Source organism: Tenrec ecaudatus, chromosome 8 (assembly GCF_050624435.1).
Source record: "Tenrec ecaudatus isolate mTenEca1 chromosome 8, mTenEca1.hap1, whole genome shotgun sequence".
Lineage (NCBI taxonomy): Eukaryota > Metazoa > Chordata > Mammalia > Afrosoricida > Tenrecidae > Tenrec > Tenrec ecaudatus.
The window spans coordinates 77774372-77796762 of record NC_134537.1 but is presented as its reverse complement, the minus strand read 5'-3'; the positions used below and the strand labels follow the sequence as shown (position 1 = coordinate 77796762).

Here is a 22391-nt window from a genome sequence, read left to right as displayed (position 1 = left end):
GCCTTTAATTCTTACCCTCTTCCTAGTGTCTTCCAGTCTGTCATTTTTTGCAGACCTCCCTCTTATTGTATATTGCCTTTCCCATCACCTAAGTTAATGGAGCTCTGGTGGCAATAGTAGGTTAAAAATAAGACTGACAACCACAAGGCCAGCAGTTCAAACCCATCAGCTGCTCCAAGGGAGAAAGAGGAAGCTGTCTGCTTCCATAAAGATGTGTAATCTTGGAAACCCACAGAGGCAGTTCTGCTTTGTCCTATAAGGCAATTATTAGTTCAAATAAACTCAGCAGGTAGGTGGTTTTTGTGTGTGACCCAACTTAATGTGTCTACTCTTTAGTCCACTCACCTGCCACCCACTACTAACTATCAAAGAATGTTGCTTTTAGTGTGAAAATGTTTTCTTGACTTTTCATAATAGTGGTATCATTCAATGTTTCCTTTTATGATTAATTAATTTTACCCATCCCATGGTATTTTCAGTTGCCTCAGAAGAACTTCAATACTGCATTTAACTTTCAATATTGAAAGTACCTTGGACTATGAGCAAACTCACTGCCACTGAGTAGATTCTGACTGATAGGACCTAAAAATCTGTCTTGGAGGAAGTAAAGACAGAATGTTTTTTTAGAAGTGATGATGTGAGAGACTGCATCTCTGGTAACATATTACGTTACCAAAAAAAGAATTCAGTTGATTTCTGTATTATTAATCTCCTCTGTCACTTTTAATCTTTCAATTAGTTCCAGCAATTTTATTGCTGAGTCTTTGGGATTTTCTACATAAAGGATCGTATTTTCAGTAAATAAATGTTACTTCTATGTCAGTTTGTACGACTTTTCTTTTCTTGCCTTACACCTCTGGCTAGGATTTCCAGCACAATACTGACTAGTCTTACTGTAGTTTCATCCTTATCTGGTTCCCACTCTCAAGGAGAATGGTTTCTTTCTTTCCATTGAGAATAATACTGGCTCTTGGTTTGGTATATAACCCTTGGTTATGTTGAGGAATTTCCCTTTTATTTTTATTTTGTTGAATGTTTTTTATCAAGAATGGGTACTGAATTTTTTTCAAATACCTTTTCTGTTTTCATCAATATGATCGTGTGGTTCTCTTCCCTTGCTTTGTTTATGTGGTAGTTAGGTTGATTTGTTTTCTTATGTCAAAACATCCTTGCCTACCTGGTACAACTCCACGTGGCCATAATGAATCATATTTTTACATGTTGTTGGATTCTATTGGCTAGTATTTTGTTGAAAATTTTAGTGTCATGGTTATGATGGCTTTATCATCATTTCTTAGGTTAAAAGCTATTTGGTTATGACACATTAAATACGACCGAACACTCCTCAGGACCATTATTGAAAGTAGTGATACTATGAGGAAGGTGGTGGGAGAAGGGGGAGAAAGAGGAAACTGATTACAGTGGTCTATGTACGATGCCCCACCCCCAGGGGGATGAACAGAAACGTGAGTCAAGGAAGACAGTGAGTGGTGTACAATAGGAAAATTAAAATGATTTATAAGTTATCAAGGGTTTAAAGGATATTTATAGAGGTCTAAATACAGGCATGCACATATGTAAATATATTTATATATAACAATAGGGAAATGGATCATGTTAAGGTGACCAGACGTCCCGCTTTTGGCAGGACAGTCCCGATATTTAACCATTTGTCCCACATCCTGCGGCATTTAAAAAAAGTCCCAATTTTTGGAAAGAATGCACAACAAGCTAGGGTATGTGGTTTTAGGTTGCCATGTGGCTATTTCGCCTGGATATGAGTTTTATCAATGGTGTCCTGCTTTACCAATGTTAAAATCTGGTCACCTTAAATTTTTATATTCAGTATCAAGGTAGCTGACAGATGGACTTCCGGGAATATGGCGACGGAGTGACACATACCAGAAGGACTCCCCATAATCTAGCCCAAGAGAGTTGCTTAGAGGGAACACTGCTGGACCACAGGAGGAGCATCATAAAGATAACTAGGCACAGACACATGGGGTTTTGAGGGGCTGGGGGATTCTGGCTTACCTCAGTGGAAGCCGGCTGGGGCTTGACCTTGACCCCGCCAGTTTTTGCTGGAGCCAGGACAATTTGGAGCCCTTAGGGGACTTGGTCTCAACACAGCCAGTTTGCCCCCTGCCTGCCTCAGGGCATGGACAGGACCCTTGCAGCTCCAGGGACAGGGATTGGGGTTCAGCTACATTGTTGCTTCTGTTTACATCTTTGCTCTCTGTCCCCCCATGGTCTTTGAGGCTGCTCAGGGGCTTAGGGGCTTGTTCTAAGTTCAGCTGCTGCTGCTGCCTTGGGGAAGGAACTAAATCCTTGCAGTTTCATGGCTGGGAAGTGGCACTCAACTACATGGCTGCTTTTGTTTCCCTTTCTTCCCTATAGTCCTGCAGTCTAAACGGTCTTACTTTAAAATTTATTTTTCTCTGGTGTCTCTTTCCTGTTCTATCACACTCCACTGCTGACCTCCAGACCACTCCCCTTAGCCTAGGGCATCTACGCCTGCACCACACCCAGCTAGGTTAGCTCCACCCTGTGTAGCTAGCCTGATGTTAGGGAAAGCCCTGATTTCCCTCCAGGGGATACTCTGCCTAACTTCTCATTGGGGAATTCCTGCCTGTGTACCTGGAGGCATAAGGCAGCTTGGCCAACACTCATCAACATTCCAAGCAGCAGTTAGGGAAAAACAAGCAATCACATATAAAGGTTGCCAAATAATAATATGCTCAGACCTATCAGCAGAAACTATGAAGAAGAGGAAAGAGTGGATTAACATATTTGAAAACTTGAAGGAAAACAATCGAAACCCAAGAATACACTACCCAGCCAAATTATCAATCAAGATAGATGGAGAAGTAAGAGTCTTCCCAGACAAGGAAAAACTCAAAGAATACGTTAGAAGAAACCCAGCCCTACAAAAGATCCTTGCCGACTAAGTATGGGCAGAAGAACAACATTCAATAAGCATAAATAAGAGATCGCCACATAAAACAACCTCACCCAGAGGTCAACAAACAGAAAACAGACCCCAAGATAGCAATGGCTGAAGGATGGAAAGAAGTCAAGAATTACACACACACACACACACACACACACAAGTGAGAAAGGAAAGTAGGAAAAGTCCCAACACAAAAGGTATAAGATGGCATCACAGAGTCCGCAAATGGAGATAATAACCCTGAATACCAACAGCCTGAACTCAGGCATTAAAAGACTGAGACTAGCAGACTCACTTAGAAAACACAACTCACCAATCTACTGCCTACAGGAGACACATCTCAAGGCTATAGACAAAAATAGGCTGAGAATCAAAGGCTGGAGAAAGTCATACCAAGCAAACACCAATTTTAAAAAAGCAGGGGTTGCAATCCTAATCTCGGATAAAATTGACCTCAATGTGAAAACCATAAAAAGAGATAAGGAGGGACACTATATAATGCTCCAGGGAATGGTAGACAAAGAACCACTAAGCATTGTAAACATATATTCCCCGAATGAGAGACCCACTGAATACGTCAACCAAACACTCCAAAAGATTAAAAGAGAAATTACAGCCTCAACAAATATAGTGGGTGATTTCAACACATTACTCTCTGAGAAAGATAGATCACAGGGAAAAAACTCAACAAGGAGGCTAGAGATCTAACCACCACAATTAAACAATTTGACCTGATAGATATTTACAGAGATTTTCATCCAAATACAAAAAAATGTATTCTTTTCAAACCTATATGGTACATATTTGAAGATAGACCACATGCTGGGGCATAAGGCGAATCTACATAAATTTAAGCACATTGAAATCATATAGACCACTCTGGCCACTGAGACATAAGGCTGGAAATCAACTAAAGGAAGAAAAAGAAAACATGAGCAAACAATTGGAGGATGAATAACTCTCTACTGCAAAAGGAGTGCGTACTGGCGCAGATTAGAGATGAAATTAGGAAATTTCTAGAAACAAATGAGAATGAGCACACTATGTACCAAAACTTATGAGACACAGCAAAGGCATTCATCAGATGAAGTTTCATAGCAATACATGCACACCTGAGAAGGGGAGAGAGGCTCATGATTGATATGCTGGCACAAAATTTACAACAATTAGAGCAGAGTCAGCAGGACAATCCTACTAATAGCAAAAGAAAAGAAATGATAAAAATCAGGGCTGAGATTCAGGAGAAGGAAAATAAGAAAACTATGGAAAAATTAATATCGCTAAAAGTTGGTTCTTTGAAAGGATAAGCAGAATCGATAGACCACTGGCAAACCTAACCAAAGAAAGGAAGGAACAAATTTCAATAGCAAGAATAAGGGATGAAAGAGGGGACATTACAACATACCCTAATGAAAATCCAAACAGTACTACGAAGGATTGTACTCCAATGTATTCAACAATTTGGAAGACATGGACAAATTCTTGGAAAAACAATCCCTCCCTAGACTATCCTCAGTGGACACAAAGAATCTCAACAGACCCATAGCAATAGAAGAAATAGAAAAGGTTATCAAGGGATTATCAATGAAAAAATCCCCTGGACCACATGGCTTCACTGGAGAATTCTATCAAGCATTTAGGGAAGAACTAACACCAAGCCTGCACAAACTCTTCCAAAACATAGAAAAAGATGGCAAGCTCCCGAACTCCTTCTATGAAGCTAGTATAACTCTGATACCAAAACAGGGAAAGGATCCCACAAGAATTGAGAACTACAGACCAATATCCCTAATGAACATCGATGCAAAAATCCTTAATAAAATACTAGCCAACAGAATACAAAAGTATATAAAACAAATAATTCACCATGACCAAGTGGGATTCATACCAGGGATGCAGGGATGGTTCAACATATAAAAGACCATTAGTATTATTCGTCACATTGACATGAAAAACTATACCACATGATAATATAGATAGATGCAGAAAAAGCATTCAACAACATTCAAAATCAATTCCTGTTTAAGACGCTAGAGAAGACAGGAAGGAAAGTTCCTCAAGACAAGACTTATCTCACTCCATGCACAAGAATAAACTCAACATGGATCACAAACCTTGAAGTTAAACCCCAAACAATAAGGGCCGTCAATGAGGGAACTGGGACCAACTTGAGAACTTTGGCACAGGTAATACATAGGCTATCAGAAATAGGGAAGGACACAACACAGAGGAGTCACAAATTGACAAATGGGATATACTGAAGATAAAACATCTGTGTACATTGAAAGAATTCACCAAGAGAGTAAGAAGAGAGTTCCCAGACTGGGAAAACATCTTTAGCAATGACACATCATACAAAGGCCTTATTACTAAAATCTACAATACTCTGCTAGCTTCCAAAAAGAAAAAAACGAAAGGACTTCAACAGAAGTTTCACAGGCGAGAAATCTGAATGGGCAACAAACATATGAGAAAATGTTCCCGATCTTTAGCCATAAGAGAAATGCAAATTAAAACAACAATGAGGTACCACCTAACACTCTCAAAGGTAGTCCAATTCAAAAAATCAGAAAGCAACAAGTGTTGGAAGGGCTGTGTGGAGACAGGAACTCTCATCCACTGCTGGTGGACTTGTAAGTATGTACAGCCGCTTTGGAAATCAATCTGGCCATATCTAAAACAGATGGAAATCAGGTTACCATACGACCCAGCAATATCCCTACTGGGCATATTCCCAGAAGAGGCAAGAAACAAACCAAGGCTAGACATCTGTGCTCCAATGTTCATTGCGGCACAGTTCACAATTGCAAGGAGTTGGAAGCAACCCAAATTTCCATCAACTGATGACTGGATTAAAAACTGTGGTATATACATTCAATGGAGTACTACGCATCGCTAAAAAGCAGTGATGAATGTATGAAGCACATCGCTGCATGGGAAGAACTGGAGAAAATCATGCTAAGTGAAGTAAGTCAGGCACAAAAGGACAAGTACAACATGAGTCTGCTGAGGTAAGCGTTAAAAAAATGCAAAAGGGGCATAGGGACAAAGCTACTGTATACAAACATTCTTGGGGTGAGGACCATGTAATATGGAAGGGACCAGATCAAATGCAGGGAAACACATGGTAGACTACTGGGGGGAGGCAGGGAAAGGAAAAAAAGTGGATGAAAATAAGGAAGAAATGGGTACTGGGGCACAGGGCGTTAACCCACCCAAGGGGAGGGTATTGTTTATATCTCCACAGGGAAAGAGGGACCAGACTTCAACCCAGTGCCTTAAGGTGTGAATGCAACATTCCAGTGTGGAGTAGGGAACCAGTGGAGAGGTCTGGGGGGGCTGGCCCCAGTCCCAAATACTAAGTGGACGCCTGCCCCTCCCTGCAGAAGAATTTATTTCAAAGAATGGCATTGAATCTGCAGCTCATGGAAATGGACATACCTGATCAGAGCACACGGGAGCAGATGAAGGGGGAGGAGGAGAGAGTGGAGCACATGCTGGCCCACCAGGCCTTTAGGACGATGAACCCAATTAGAGCAGCCAGTCCACAGAGAGGACCACATGGCCAGCCACACTATGAGATGTGACGCCCCTCCTGACTCATCGCCCTGCAGGGGACAGCACTGGAGACACAGTTTGGGAATTGTGCTCGATCTGATCCAGCCACACCAAGGCAAAGAACTGGGGGAATGCAGCGGAACAGCAAGGGAATGGAGCGGCAAGGTCCCCAGGGAATGCTGAAGGTGGATTTTGGGGCCAGGGCGTGGTGCCCCAACAGACTGGACTGGAAGACACTCCTAAAGGCTAACAAACGATCCTTGAACTAACTACAAGCTTTCCTTTCTTGATGTGTTTTGTTTTGTTCTTTGTCACTGCTTTTTGTTGTTGTTTTGTTGTATATTGTTGCTTGGTTGTGCTCTGTCTTGTTTTTATGCATGTTATTATCTCTGCAGGTCTGTCTAAATAAGATAGGCTGGGTGAACAATCTGGAGAAGAAAACAACGGGACGGACAGTTCTGGGGGACATGGGATAGGGGTGTGTGGGGGGTATGGAAGTGTTGTTAACAAACCCAGGGGCAAGGGAACAACAAGTGATCCAAATTGGTGGTGAGGCGGATGTAGGAGGCCTGGTAGGCATGATCAAGGGTAACATAACCAAGAGGAATGGCTGAAACCCAGGTGGGAACTGAGCATGATGGTGGGACAGGAGGAAAGTCAAGGGAAATAGAGGAAAGAGCTGGGAGGCAAAGGGCATTTATAGATAAAGACATATACATATGCAAATATATTTATATATGAGGATGAGAAATAGATCTATGTGCCTATATTTATAGGTTTGATATTAAGGTAGCGGAAGGACATTGAGCCTCCGCTCAAGTACTCCCTCAATGCAAGAATACTTTCTTCTATTAAATTGGCATTCTATGATGCTCACCTTAAATTGGCATTCTATGAGGGCACATTAGGGAGGGGGGAGCAGGGAGGGAGGAGGAAAAAAAGAGGACCTGATGCAAAGGGCTTAAGTGGAGAGCAAATGCTTTGAGAACGATTGGGGCAGGGAATGTATGGATGTGCTTTATACAATTGATGTATGTATATGTATGGATTGTGATAAGAGTTGTATGAGCCCCTAATAAAACAATTAAAAAAAAGTGACCTAACAGAATGGAGAAAGTAACATATTGGTAAGTCATTAATTATTACAGTAGTTGACAAATCATTAATATCACACCAAAAAAATAGGTAGCAGACAGACACTGGGCCTCTACTTAAGTAATCCCTCAATGCAAGAACACTTTGTTCTAATGACCTAGCATTCTGTGATGCTCACCTTCTCAACAGAATTGCTGAAGACAAAATGTGTGCATAAGCAAATGTGGTGAAGAAAGCTCATGGTGCCTGGCTATCAAAAGATATAGGGTCTGGGGTCTTAAAAGCTTGAAGATATATAAGTGGCCATCTAGCTGAGCAACAACAAAGACCACATGGAAGAAGCACACCAGCTTGTGTGATCATGGGGTGTCGATGGGATCAGTTTTCAGGCATCAAAGACCCAGAACAAAAAAATCATATCAATGTGAATGAGAGGGAGTGCAGAGTGGAGACCCAAAGCCCATCTGTAGACAATTGGACATCCCCTTACAGAAAGGTCACAAGGAAGATCACAAGGAAGATCACAAGGTCACAAGGAAGATCAAAAGGTCACAAGCTAATCAGGGTGCAGTGTAGCACCGTTGAAACATACAACTTAAAAAAAAAAACCAAGAGAGACAAAAAAACCCGAAAAAACATACAACTTTCCTCTAGTTCTTTAATGCTTCCTCTCCCACACTATCATGATCCAGCTCTACCTTACAAATCCAGCTAAGAAAAGAGCTCCCAACACAGGGAATCAAGGACAGATAAACCCTTCAGGACCAATAATGAGAGTAGTGATACCAGGAGGGTAAGTGGATGGTGAGGGGAGAAAGGGGGAACTGATCACAATGATCGGCATATAACCCTTTCCCAGGGGGACAGACAACAGAAAAGTGGGTAAAGGGAGGCAATGGTTGGTGTAAGATATGAACAAAAATTTAATAAATTATCAAGGGTTCATGAGGGAGAATGGGGGGAGGGAGGAAAATCAGCTGATACCAAAAGCTCGAGTAGAAAGAAAATGTTTTGAAGATGGCAACAAATGTACATGTGCTTGACCCAATGGATGGATTTATGGATTGTGATAAGAGTTATAAGAGCCCAATAAAATGATTAAAAAATTATCATAGGTTCATGACGGTGGGAGAGTGAGGGAAGACAGGGAAAAAAGAGGGGGTGATACCAAAGGCTCAAGTAGAAAGAAAGTATTTTGGAAATGATGATGGCAACATATATAAAAATGTGCTAGATACAGTGGATGCATATGGATTGTTACAAGAGCTGTAAGAAGGACAAAAAGAGCTGTAAGAGCACCTGGTAAAATGATTGATAAAAAAATAAAAAATACTATTGAACTTCACTTGCTAATATTTTATTTTACATATGCATGCTCACAAGTGAGTTTACTATATTAATTTTTATTTTATACCAGGTAGAGTTCATACTAGCTTCCCTCATTTTTTTCAGTGCAATAATTTTCACTGCTTGGTAGAACTTACGTTGAAAATTGTCTAGTCTTTTATGATTGGTCAGGGGCACATTTGAAAATACATTCAATTTCCTTAAGGATTTAAGTTGTGTATATTTTCTTTTCTTGAATAAATGTTGGCAATTATTTTACTTTTATCCACATTAGTAATTTGTAAACTTATTGGCATAAAATTGTTCATTCAGTCTCTTAGAATTTTAAAATATGTTTACTGCATTTTCATTCTTAATATTACACACTGAATCTATCCTATATGTTTATTAATTTGTAAGTTATTGACTAGATGTTTTTCCCTTCACTGAACTTAGCTTTTCTTATTATTGATCCTTTCTTTTTGATTATCTTTGCTTAAATTTTGCTATTAATTGTTGCTGTGTTTATTACCTCGTTCCTCTTGTGTTCTTCAGAACTATTTTATTGGCCATTCACTTTTAAGTACCAAAGGTTACAAAAACTGATTAAAAAATAAACAATTCACTCCAACGATTGTTTTCTTTCAGCAGCCCGGGGAAGGTTCCCTGCTACTTCCTCGCACAGGTAGCACACTGCAATCTCCATCGGACTCCCGGAATATCAGTTTCTACTGTGCAAGGTTTTAGAACCACTGCAGTGACTGGTTGTCTAAATAAAAAGAAGTTTCATTTATTGAGCCTAGCACGAGATTTTATTTTTACAAAGGAGGTTTATGAATGGAGAATTAGGTGAGTAGGTGGAATTCTGGCTCTTTTCGTAGTTTATCATGACTCTGACCAATACATTTACATTTTGACAATCTCAGTATTCATGTGCAGCTCTAAAAGTCTATGTTCTAGGATATTCAGTATTAACTGTCTAATATGCAGCACAAACAGTACACTTCAACATGTGTCGCAGACAGAAGCCAATCTATTTTTACTGATGTAATACAGAGGATTAGTACCGTAGCAGAGTGAGCAGTAAGTGATGGCAGCCTACCACTAAAGGCAACATCCTGTTACAGGGTTGAACTTAAACATGACCCCAAAAAAGGTCAAAATCAAAATGCTCAGATCTGGTATGTAAATGGAAAGTGTGATTTCCCCAACCAACTACTACATTCTAAAGATGGATATAAGTTGTGGCCCTGTTTACCCCTTTTTCCATTCTAAGTTCAATATGCAGGTGATTGCTGTAGTTTATATTATACATATGTTTACTTCTTTTCAGTGAAACTTGAGAAATTCCTTTTTGGCTGTAAGTTGCAGAAAAATACATTATTTTCCAATAGGCTCATTTGCCATTCACTCAAAATTCACAGATATTTAGTTAATTCAGACTCTCATGCTTGACCTTACTATACGTTAAAAAATGAAAAAAAAAAAAGTGGTTCAATCTGATAAAATCCACACCAAATAAATTGAGTTTTTTGGGCAGACGTTTAACAAAAAGACCAACTCTAAAATATATGTCATATTACACAAACTCACTGCCATTGAGTCAATGCTCACTCACAGCAATCCCCTGTAGGTTTCTGAGACTGAGTGCTAACCAGAATAGAAAGGCCAGTCTTTTGCCTGCAGAGCTGCTGGTGGTTTTGAACTGTCGACCATGCAGATTGCAGATCAACACATAACCACTACACCCCCATGGCTCTATACGTCATAAAGTTAAGGTACGATCTAAGATAACCATCAAAGGCTTTTAATTGACCAAAATAACTAAAGGCAAACTTGGAAATTCATTTTCTGAATAAGTACATTCTCTCTCAGTCTCCAAGGCTAATGGTAATATATCAATTGAGAAAAAATAATTAAAAAGCATAAACACATTATCCAGAAAACCAAATCCACTGCCTTGGAGTTGATTCGGATGACTCTATGCCAAAGAGTAGAACTACCATAAAACACCCAGAAAGTCCCTACAGAGTGGCTGGTGGGTTCAAACCACTGACCTGCTGGTAAATAGTGAAGCTCTTAACCCACTCTGCCACCAGGGCTCCTCAAACACATTAGATGCCCCAATTATAAAGTACCACAAGTTAGTTTTCATTTATTCCTGTCCTGGTAGATTCAATCCTGCTTAAGAGAAACTGAAACAAAGTAATTTTTTAGGCAGCCTGAAATTGTATTTGCAAATTTCATCTCGGGTTCTTTAAATGGCTTCCTGAATGTTTGCTGAGGTACTGGATACCTTTGGGAAGGGACAGGCAGGCCGGCCCTGATGCAGTGTCCAGAAACTGGGCTGGGAGTGAGGACGCCAGGCTATCAGTTCGCTGGCCTGGTCTCTTTCTCCCTCAGCAAACTGCCTAACCTCCTTGTGAGGGCGTTCTTATCTAGGCAATGAAAACATGGCTGAGAGCATCCTGAACAACCCCCCCCCATCGACTTAATTATGGAATTCTAAGTTTAACGAGACACCTCATTTAAAGGCAGTGAATTTTAGTACTTTTAAGCTCACCGAAACAATGATGTATATATAACAGCAAGTCAAAGGCCCTCATGGTATCACTGATCTTTTTCCTGAAAACTTCTACACAGGAAAACATCCACATAAAATGTTTTTTATGTTATAAGGAAATCATGTGGAGGCTACTAAACTTTTTTTTTGGCAACGTTGTTGAGAATATGACATTATGTTCCCACAATAGCATAAAATGTATGTCTTATCATGTGATGTATGTCTTATCATTTGAAAATAGCCCAGACAATAAAAGGGCACCCGAGACCGAGAACATGTCATATGAGAAAAACCAAACTGACCTTAAAGATAACACCAAAAGGGGACGAAAGAACGAACAGAAATGACTGTGTAACACAGAGCAGCAGACCCACACAATCATTCATCATGGGCTCAGAGCTCCCATGGTGCTCGGGAGTTCTCACCACAGCCCAGACTCCAGCGCTCGCTGAGCTCTGTGCTCGCACAATGGGATTTATAAGGCACAAGAGGGTGGGAGGAAAGCAAACATAGGAAACGACTTTAAAATATATGTTTCCAATGTCAGGTAAAGGGAGCACTTTATTTCCTAGTGTCAGGAATTTGATTTTTGTGTGTGCGTTCTTCTGTTTGTTTCTATACATATTCAAGAGTCAAAGTGTTTTCTATCAAACCCCCCCATTTCTCCTTCTGGTTGAGTGATTCATCAAGAATCTTGGCCTGAGTCTCTTGCTGTTTCAGGGAAAACAGACCCTAGGGACCGAATCGGGAACATAATCATGACTGTTCAAATAACCTTCGTTATAAGGCGACTCGGCATAGATGAAATTCTCCATGGAGCAAATGAGTAAGACAAGGCTCCAATTTCACATCCTAAGCCCTTCGTGGTGAGTTTGAAACGCCCTCCTTTCCGATGCCAGGAACACCGCAGCCAGCAAGGGAAGCTGGTTGACTGTGAAACGGCTGCGCCACTGCAGCAAAGAGCCAGGGTTTAAGGGATGTTTGTAGAGACTCACCACTGAGAACTTTCTTTATGTTCCTAAGGCTGAGAGGCTGATTTGGGATCTAGACAGTGCTGGGCTTAAAACGGTTTCTCTGTTACAGTGCTAGGCTGTCGGAGAAGGTGGGAAAAGGGAGTTTTGTTGCTGACCCTTGCCCCAGTCAAAAGGAGAGACGAGGAAGCTTCCCAGGGGTTTCAAAAAAAACTTCTGTGCTTTACTTAAGTCTGCAGACATAAAATCTGTCAAACCACACAAACCAAAATCCCTGTAATCTCTATTTTAGATGGTAAATTACAAATTCACAAATGGATCCAAGACATCTATCAATTTTTTAAAGACTTTTAGGTACTTCACATAACTTCATACAGGAGCTGATAGATATTTCAGTGAGAGTAAATTTTAATTTGTACATTTTGAGTATTTTTTGTTAGTTATTACAAAATAACTTTATTCTTTTAGCGTTTTAAAGTGGTTTGATTTCTTGCTAGTTTTAATTTAATTCATTATAATTGCTAGTTTTAACCTTTTGAGAATAAAATACACTGCAGAAAACCATGTATAGTGGAAATTAATGGGAAGAGAAAAGGCCTTCTAAAGGCAAAATTTTGGTTTACCAAATGTCAGAAAGTCGATTTTACATTATCAATTGATACTACCATTCAGAATGGTAGTTGACAATGCCTATTGTAAAACCAATGGCAACTTGGTAGTGTAGTGGTTACAAATTGGGCTGTAATCCACAAGGTTGGCAGTTCAAAACCACTAGCTGCCCCTGAGGGTTTTCTAATCCTCTAAAAAGTTATGGTCTCAGGAACAGTTCTACTCTGTCCTTTAGGGTCACTATGAATCTGCATCGATTCAAGGGCAGCTTAATTTTGGTTCTTGTGAAACCAGTTAGTTGCTGGTGGGAGGGCCTGACTCTTAGTGACCTCATGAGTCAGTAGAACTATGCTTCACACATTCTGGCCCTTCCAAGCCCAGAGGATGATATTCCTATTCAGAGCAGCTAATACACAGAGAGCACCACAGGGCTGGCCCCACCATGAGACAAGACGTTCCTCACTGACCCATAGCCCTACAGGGGACAACACTGGAGACACAGTGTGGGAATTGTGCCTATCTGATCCTACCACTGCAAGGCAAAACACTAACGGCGTGCAACAGAACAGCAAGGGGAGCAAAGCAATGAAGTCCCCAGGGAATACCAAACTAGATTGTGGGGCCAGAGTGTGGTACTCCATCAAACTCGACTGGAAAACACTCTAAAAGGTCAACAAACAGACCTGAAACTATGTATAGATTTTCTTTTTTTGTCCTTGGCTTTTGTTTTATCTTTTGTTGCTTTGTTTTGCTCTGTCTTGTTTTTGTGCACATTATTGTCTCTGCATGTCTATTTTGATAAGACAGGTGCGATAAACAATCCGGAGGAGAAAACAACTGACTGACAGTTCCCGGGGACATGGAAAGGAGGAGTCGGGGGAAAGGAAGTGGGTGCTAACAAACCCAGGGACAAGGGAACAACAAGTGACCTAAAATTGATGGCAAGGTAGGTGTAGGAGGCCTGGTAGAGCTTGGTCAAGGACAATGTAACCGAGAGGAATTACTGACACTCAAATGAAGGCTGAACATAATAGTGGGACAAGAGGAAAATAAAAGGAAATAGAATAAAGAACTAGGAGGCAAAGGGCATTTAGAAGTCGAAATACAGGCATGTACATATGTAAATCTATTTATATATGACTATGGGGAAATAGCGTTATGTACATATATTTACAGGTTTAGTATTAAGGTAGTAGATGGACACTGGGCCTCTACTCAAGTAAGACCTCAATGCAAGAACAAGTTGTTCCATTAACTTTACATTCCATGATGCTCACTTTTCGACAGGATCGCTGAAGACAAAGTGGGTGCATAAGCAAATGTGGTGAAGAAAGCTGACGGTGCCCATAGTGTCTGTGGTCATGAAGGCTTGAAGATAAGGAAGCAGTCATTAGTTGAGAAGCAACAAAGCCCACATGGAAGAAGCACACCAGCCGGTGTGATCATGAGGTGTCGATTGGATCAGGTATCAGGCATCAAAGACCCAGAACAAAAATCCTATCATTGTGAATGAGAGGGAGTACAGAGGAGAGTCCCAAAGTCCATCCGCAGGCCATTGGACATCCCCTTACAGAAGGGTTATAGGGAGGAGACGAGCCAGTCAAGGTACAGTAGAGCGCTGATGAAACTTACAACTTTTTCTCTAGTTCTTTAATGCTTCTTCCCTGTCACTACTATCATGAACCCAATTCTACCTAACAAATCAGGCTATATCAGAGCATGTACATGGATACAGATAAGAGCTGGAAACACAGGGAGTCCTGGATGGATAAACCTCCTCAGGACTAATATTGAGAGTAGCCATACCAGGAGGGTAAGGATAAGGGGTGGGGGAACCGATCACAATAATCTACCTATAGCCCTCTCTCAGGGGGACAACAGAAAATTGGGTGAAGGGAGGCACTGGTCAGTTTAAGACATGAAAAAATAATAATTTATAAATTATCAAGGGTTCATAAGGGAGGGAGTGTGGGGGAGGAAAGGGAAAAAATAAGAAGCTGATATCAAGGGCTCAATTAGAAATAAAATATTTTAAACATGATGATGGGGACAAATGTACAAATGTGCTTGACACAATGGATGTATGTATGAATTGTGATAAGAGTTGTACGAGCCCCAAATATAATAACTGAAAAAAAAAAGAACTATACTCCATAAGGCTTCTCTTTTCCTTTAGAAATTTGCTTTGCTTTGTTGTGGCTGATGACATACGCAGCAAACGCCATCAATTTAACAGGTGCATCTGTACAATCTAGGCACACTCCTCATATTGCTAGTCATATAACCATGCTCAGCCTTCTCTTCCGAATGGTTCCTCCTTCATTAGCATTCACTTACAGCTGCCTCGGTTCCCATCTGCTCTTGTAAGTTACTACTGTCAATTTGCTCCCACATAGACCTTTCATTCTTAAAAGACCTCAGTGCTCAAATAAGTCTATTTATCTTATTTATAGCTAAACTAGACTATTTTGACTTTAAGATGTCTTCAGGGGCTACTTAGGAGGCCTGCCCTGGTGGTGCAGTGGTTCCATGTTGGGCTGGGATCTGAAAAGTCTAAAGCAGGAAACAACCAGCCAGTCCTCAAGATGGGGCTTTAAATTCCTGTAAACAGTTATGGTCTTGGAGATTTGCAGGCGCAGTTCTACCCGCTCCTAGAGGGTCACTAAGAGGCCAGTAAGGTTCTTTAGTTGTTGGCATAGTGGTTTGGGGCTGATAACGGCAAGTCAGCCGTTTGAAACCACCAGCCACACTGAGGGGCCAGAATTGACTTAAAGAGAGGCAGCTTGACTTTTTACTTTTTCAGGGAATATTGTTGGTTTAAAGTTTAAGGGTTATCTCAGTGCAATAATTTCAATGTTTCAGTCTCTCTCCATGGCTCCATGAGAAGTTGAAAATTTTCGCTTTTTCCCTTTTTAATCAGAATTCACATATGGGATCTTTATTCATGGTGGCCAGGCACATCCAGTTCTTCTGGTCTCATGGCAAAGGCAGCAGACGCTCCTGAGCCAGTTAGCCACATATTCCAGCCTCCTCCAATCCCTGACTCACCTTCCTCTTTGAATGGCGGTTTGCAAGATCTCAAGGCCTCAGGCACTATGCAAGGAACTAGGAGGCAGAACTGAATCACTAAAAAAAGTTGTAATTAGACTAATTAACTGTAATGTTCCTTGAAAGCGTGACCCTACTCCTGCAACAAAGTAACCAAATACCATGAGTTGTCTGGTGTACAGAACCAGCTTCAGAAGCAGCTTTCTTTGGGTCATCATTTCAAATAAAACACACAATTTTGGCTAATTTGGTTTTATAGGTATAGAATTTATTGACAGGACTTAGTTATTGGCTGTGTAACCCTACCCTTAATCAATGTGTGTTTTTTCCACTACTGTTACCCCGTCCCCCCTCCCCTCCTATCTCTGGTAATCACTAATAGTTTTATTTCTATATCTTTGCCTTTTCCTATGATATTAATATGTGAGATCATATACCATTTGTCCTTTTGTGATAGGTTAATTTCTAAAGCATAAAATGTCTTCATTCAGACTGTAGCATATATCAAGCCTTCATTTCTCCTACTGACTGTATAGTATTTCATTGTCCGTTCCAAATGTACCACCACAGTTTGCCTATCCTTTCATCCACTGATGGGCATTTAGGCTGTTTCTCCCCCTTGGCAATTGTGATAGTACTGTAATGAGCATGGTTTTTGATGGCTGACTCTTTAGCAGTAAGTCACAGCCATACCTTCTGGGGCAGCTTTGGTGGACTGGATCCTCCAGCCCTTCATTATCGGTGGAGTATATTAACAGTGAGGTAAAATGGAAGAGATTATGAACTGGTATTCTAGATGATATAAATGAATCCTAGGGAAGGCAGGTGATTGGCCTCTTGACAGATTTAAGTTAGTGGGAGGGTCTTGTGAAAAACAGAAAAGTCCAATGCTCTGAATGTCATTTTACAGGTATACACATGCGTACACACATACAATAAACATCGCAATTATCAGAGGATAGCTGGAGATGCTGTGTTGCTAAATATTTTTTAAAAAAACTAAACAACCCAAAAAGCAAATCCCCAAATTGGTTCCACATGGGAAGATGGTATTCAGCATGTCTCATCATATATGGGTTAGGATTTTACCAAATTGGGAGCCAAATATTTCAGCACACACAATACCTGGATGTTGCCAAGGGCACAGATGGTATAATAAATGACAAATCAGAAACAGGACATGGATCCTGGGAGAGGAAAGAAATAGAACCTGGGGTCTGCAAGTGCAGCCCTGAGATCTGAACAATCCCGAAGGGCCCTCTGGAAAGTTATGCTTTGAGTTCAAGCATGTGGACAGTCACTTGACAAACTCCAACTGCGGTAAAGCTGAGAAGCAAAACAACTAGAGGAACTCAGTAGGCAGTTGAATTGTGTATGACCTATACACAAACATGCAAGAGCAACAGGAAAGGACCTTTATAATTATCCAACCTGGAAATAATAAGAGTGCAGACCAAGGCTTTGGCCCTTAGCACAAAACAAAATTTCCAAAGTTTGAACAGATTAGTTGTTGATATGGTCTGCTGATATCAGTCATGGGCAAAGTTCCATTGGCTGAACCCTCTTTTACAGCGCAGCACTGGTCTGCCATTCTGATACACACTTTCTTTAAAAACAAGCGCTTTGTTTCAGAACATAGAATGTTTTGAAGTTATATTCCTAGCAATTGAGAAATGGATAAACAGCCCCCTGACTTCTGGATTATTATAGCTAAAATCACACTTAAAAATTAGTTTCCAGGGGAAAGATAAGTATTTCTGTTACCAGAAAGTTAAAAAACAAGACTGTTTAGCATATTTTTAAAATGTATCAAAGGCCAATCACGAAACACTTAAAATCTACTTATAACTCTATGCAGTTGAATGTGATTTTAACTATTGACAATTGAGACTGGCTTGCTTTCTACCAAAGGATAGTGTCTAGGAAGGGACGAAAAAACTTAAGTTTAGGATTTGGAGAAAAGGGGCGAGTCTAGACAGGAGAATGAATAAGAAACAGAAAATACAGGAAGTCAGGTGTGTGTGTGTGTGTGTGTGTGTGTGTGTGTGTGCTTGTGTGTGTAAGAGAGAGAGAGAAAGAGATCTCTACACATCTCGCAGTGAAGTCATACTGATGACAAGAAGTGCACCTGTCATCACAAACTCAAACTGCAACCTCCTTGAAGCCAGGGGTTCGATCATATCACCTTTTCCTCTCCTGAACTTACGGCAGAGTTTGGTGCAAATCTATGATGTGAAATCAGTGCCAGACATGGGAATGATATTTATATTGTGTTTACTTTTTGACATACAGTAGAAAAACAAGAGTAAAAAGCTAGTTTGACATGAAGGATATCACTTTAAACGTAAGGGCGAATGGGTACTACGAGTACACCACAGCAGATTACGTTCTCAGACCCTGACAGTAGGGAGCTGACTTGGATCCTTGAAGCAGAATAAGAAAGACAGTGCTCAAAGTTATCAGCAGAGAGAGGCTTCTGACGAAACCTGTGAATTTTTGGTTGTTTTGATAGATTAGATTTTTCACACTAGCTAGTGAAGTGGGTAAAGAAGATTTCCTTTCTCTTTGTGAATGATAAACTTCAGCTGACAGTAAAACACACGAGTATTTGGTGTGGCACACACGAGGAAGAATTACACACACTGCTAAAGCAGATGCTTGCATCCCCGGGGGCAAAGATGCGGAAACCTCTTTGCCATGACCAAACAGCTGGAGTCACTGGGCTTGGGGTCCTAGGGCCATAGTCTTAGGAGATGTCGTGACATAACCCAGTCCACAAGACAATGCTTGACATTTCACTTTGCTAAGAAGTGACTGGAACCTCAAAAGCTTGTGAGCGGTCAGCTCATGTGCAAACATTCGCTTTACCCCTTCAGAACCAAAGACGCCAGGAAACCACGAATCCAAGGACTAAGGACCTGCTACTGGAACTCCTGTGCTTGGCTTATCATGATGTACTTTTGGAAGACATAGGGGCCTTGGTGGCACAGTGGCTACGCACTGAGCTGCTAGTCGCAAGGTCCACAGTTCAAGACAACCAGTCACTCCTTGGGAGAAAGATGAGGTTTTCTACTCCTAGAAAAAGGTATAATTTCAGAAACTCAGATCCTATAGGGTTGCTATGAATCAGCATCAACTCAATGGCAGGGAGTTTGAGTTCTGAACAGGATGAAAACCTTACCAGCCAGCATAGACGGCATTTGGATTTGCATGAGATTCTGGAGAACTTCCACTGGGGGTAGCAAGGGGTTCTGGGATATATAGTTCCACGACGTTTTCATGGCCCTTGCTCATACTTTGTCCATCATTACCTTTGCTTCTTTGCCCTGTCTCAGAGCCATGGGAACCACAGTCTCTTCTAGCCTGAGACCAGAAGAACCTCACAATGCCCAGTTACTACTGCCACCTGCCCTGAGCTATATCACAATAGAACAGCGGTTCTCAACCTGTGGGTTGTGACCCCCCCCTTTTTTGGGGGGGGGTGGGGGTGTTGTTGAACGACCCTTTCACAGGGGTCACCGGATTCATAACAGTAGCAAAATTCCAGTAGCAATGAAAATAATTTTATGGTTGGGGGTCACCACAACATGAGGAACTGTATGAAAGGGCCGCGGCATTAGGAAGGTTGAGAACCCCTGCAACAGAAGGTGCTGGACTGAGTAGGAGAAAAATGTAGAACAAAATTCCAAGTCTTACAACTGTATTTATTGGTCTGATAGAGGCAGGTAGAACTCCAGAGACCATTGCCCTGAAATATCTTTTAAACGGAACCCATCTTACAGGTAGCACCTTTTAGTCAAATAAACCGGCCTATAAAGTAAACAATAACACCTATGGGAACATGCTGCTCAGAAGATTCAACCAGACAAGACCACAAAGGTGGGATTTACCCCAAAACACAGTTTAGAAGGCAGGAAGAGGGTGTGGTGGTTACATATCCTGGTGTCAATTGGGGATGTGAAAGGATTAAGGGTGAAGGGATGGGGTCTAGTGACAATGGGGTTATAGTCAGTGAGGTCCCTGTGTGGGCGTAGCCTTCTCCTGAGGAGTCTGAGAATTCCTGTATTCCTTCTTGGAGGGGAGAGACACTCTTTTTGCTTACACCCCGGGAGACATAGCAGCTAACAAGACACATGGTACTATGCCAGTGCCCTGAGCTGGAGAAGCCATGTGGAGCCCCCTGGCAGTGCTGAGATGCTTACAATGCTACTAGATCCACAAGACTTACAACCCACTGGCCTGTGATCTTCCTGCATTCGGCATCATTGCATGTGTTTTGTGAGTCTGAAGAGGACTTTATAGATTGGTATCAGACATACAGGCTAATATCAGACGTAAGGACTTGATCTGGATTGGGCTGGGACGTTTTCTCAATGTTCAAGTGCTCTGGTATATAAAGCTTTTCCTATACACATGAGTTTCCCTGGATTTGTCTCTCTAGTCTACCCAGACTAACGGGGGTGGGGTGGGGGTGTAAATGGAAGTGGGGAACCCAGGCAGGAAGTAAAAAGAGTGCTGCTATGTGGAGGGGATTGCACCTAAGGCCATGAAACAAAGCATGCATAAATTCTCAAATGTCAACGAATGCGTTCCGTCAACTTTGCGCTAAGCGTCCAATGTGGAAAGGAGGAGCAGGCACTACGGCTCTGGCTCACGAGGCCTGAAGGTTTCACAGAGTAGTGGCTGCACATGTGAATATGGGGCCGTTCCTATGCTAAAGTTCCTCCTCCAGCCATTCCCAGTCACGCTTCCCATACAGGAACCATCGATTGTTTTCTAGCGTTCGACTCCTACCTAAGATCCACTTTTCTGACAAATATTCGATTGATGCTTTCTTCTTTCCTCTGTAGGGACCAATGACGATGCTGGCCTGGCGTGGGACTCGGGTGACTTGGCCTCCACTCAAGCGGACCAGTTCGCACAGCTTGGCGGAGGGTGGGTTGCTGTCTGGAGTGATGAACATGACTGGCTGCCCGGAAAAGAGCCTTCCTTGGTACCGTTCCACTGACAAATGACGCGCCAGTCGGCAGACCTATTGGGCAAAGGCAGGTGAAAGGATTATACAAGGCAGTGGACTGTTTCAGTCTTCATTTAAAGTAAGTCAACGGCGAAGCTCAGCACCCTTTTAGGGGAAGGAGTATACGGAATCCAAGTTTCACATTCTGAGATGAAAAAGAAGACAATAATAGGGTGGTAACTGGTTGGCCTCAGCCATTTTCTGAAGCAGCCTACAAGGAACACTTAAAGCAAGCAAATGTATAGGTACAGATGTTTAGGTCTTTGAGTTATTCGAAACTCTGCAATAAAATATTAGACAGTAATAACATGGTCAATTGAGTGGAGAGGACCACATCTACATTCAGTAAATTCTTGCGAAGTCAATTGGATGACTCGTGCTTGTGAGAGCAAGGCTGGGCTCTTGGCAGGACACACATTTTACATGGATGTAAGGAAAGCTATAAATCTAGCACTTGCAGTTTATATGAATAAAGGGAGAATTAGGCAACACAATAGCAGACTTCTTCAAGCTATTCATTAAAAAGTATATAGGTTACAAATAAGTGTATAGAGGTAATTTTGAGGAGTTACTGTAAAAGTAGTTACCAAGAGTGCTATAGGCAGCGAGAAATATTTCAGACACAAAGAAGTTAAATTGAAGTCCTTTCTGTTTTGATAAAGTTGTGGTAGTCTGGCTGACCCAAGAGACAATGGGTAGGCTCAGTCATTCTAAACATACATTCTTACTAACTAAGGATTAATAAAGACGGTTTCAAAAATGTAAACATCCTCTGGGAAATGTTGAGGGTCATGTGGCATGCACAATTTATTTAGAATATTTTCACCCTTTTATTTTTCTATTACATCTGAGATAGGTGGCTCCAAGACATTAGGTATCTCAGGAAAAGGAAGGGGTCCTTCTCCGAGAAGCATAGCTGGATTGGGGTGCTGCAGTAGGCTGTCTCCACCAGTTAGAGGGCAGCAGATGAGGTCCTTATGTGCGTAGAGAATGGGGTGACTCTAGGGTAGAAAGACAGTCAACAATAAATTTCTCCAGTCTCTCTTACAAAATTTATCTCTCTCACTCTTTTTAAAATCATTTTACTGGGGCCTCATACAACTCTTATCACAATCCACACATACATCAATTGTATAAAGCACATTTAGACATTCGTTACCCTCATCATTCTCAAAACACTTGCTCTCCACGTAAGCCCCTGGCATCAGCTCCTCATTCCCACCCCCCTTCTCACTCCTCCCTCCCTCCCTTATG

General features: G+C 41.4%; 1 protein-coding gene across 3 annotated transcripts in view; it reads right to left on the bottom strand.

The window, feature by feature from the left end:
• Positions 1-22391, bottom strand: part of MCPH1 (microcephalin 1) — a 348942-nt gene that overhangs the window by 15659 nt on the left and 310892 nt on the right. For 2 of the 3 annotated variants that reach the window (XM_075556426.1, XM_075556424.1), the window contains 2 exons: positions 21983-22138; positions 20915-21152 (listed from right to left, as the gene is read on the bottom strand). In XM_075556426.1, coding sequence (XP_075412541.1) covers positions 20915-21152; positions 21983-22138 — 394 coding nt within the window. The remainder of the gene's footprint in view (positions 1-20914; positions 21153-21982; positions 22139-22391) is intronic. The other variant, XM_075556425.1, reaches the window with a different exon arrangement.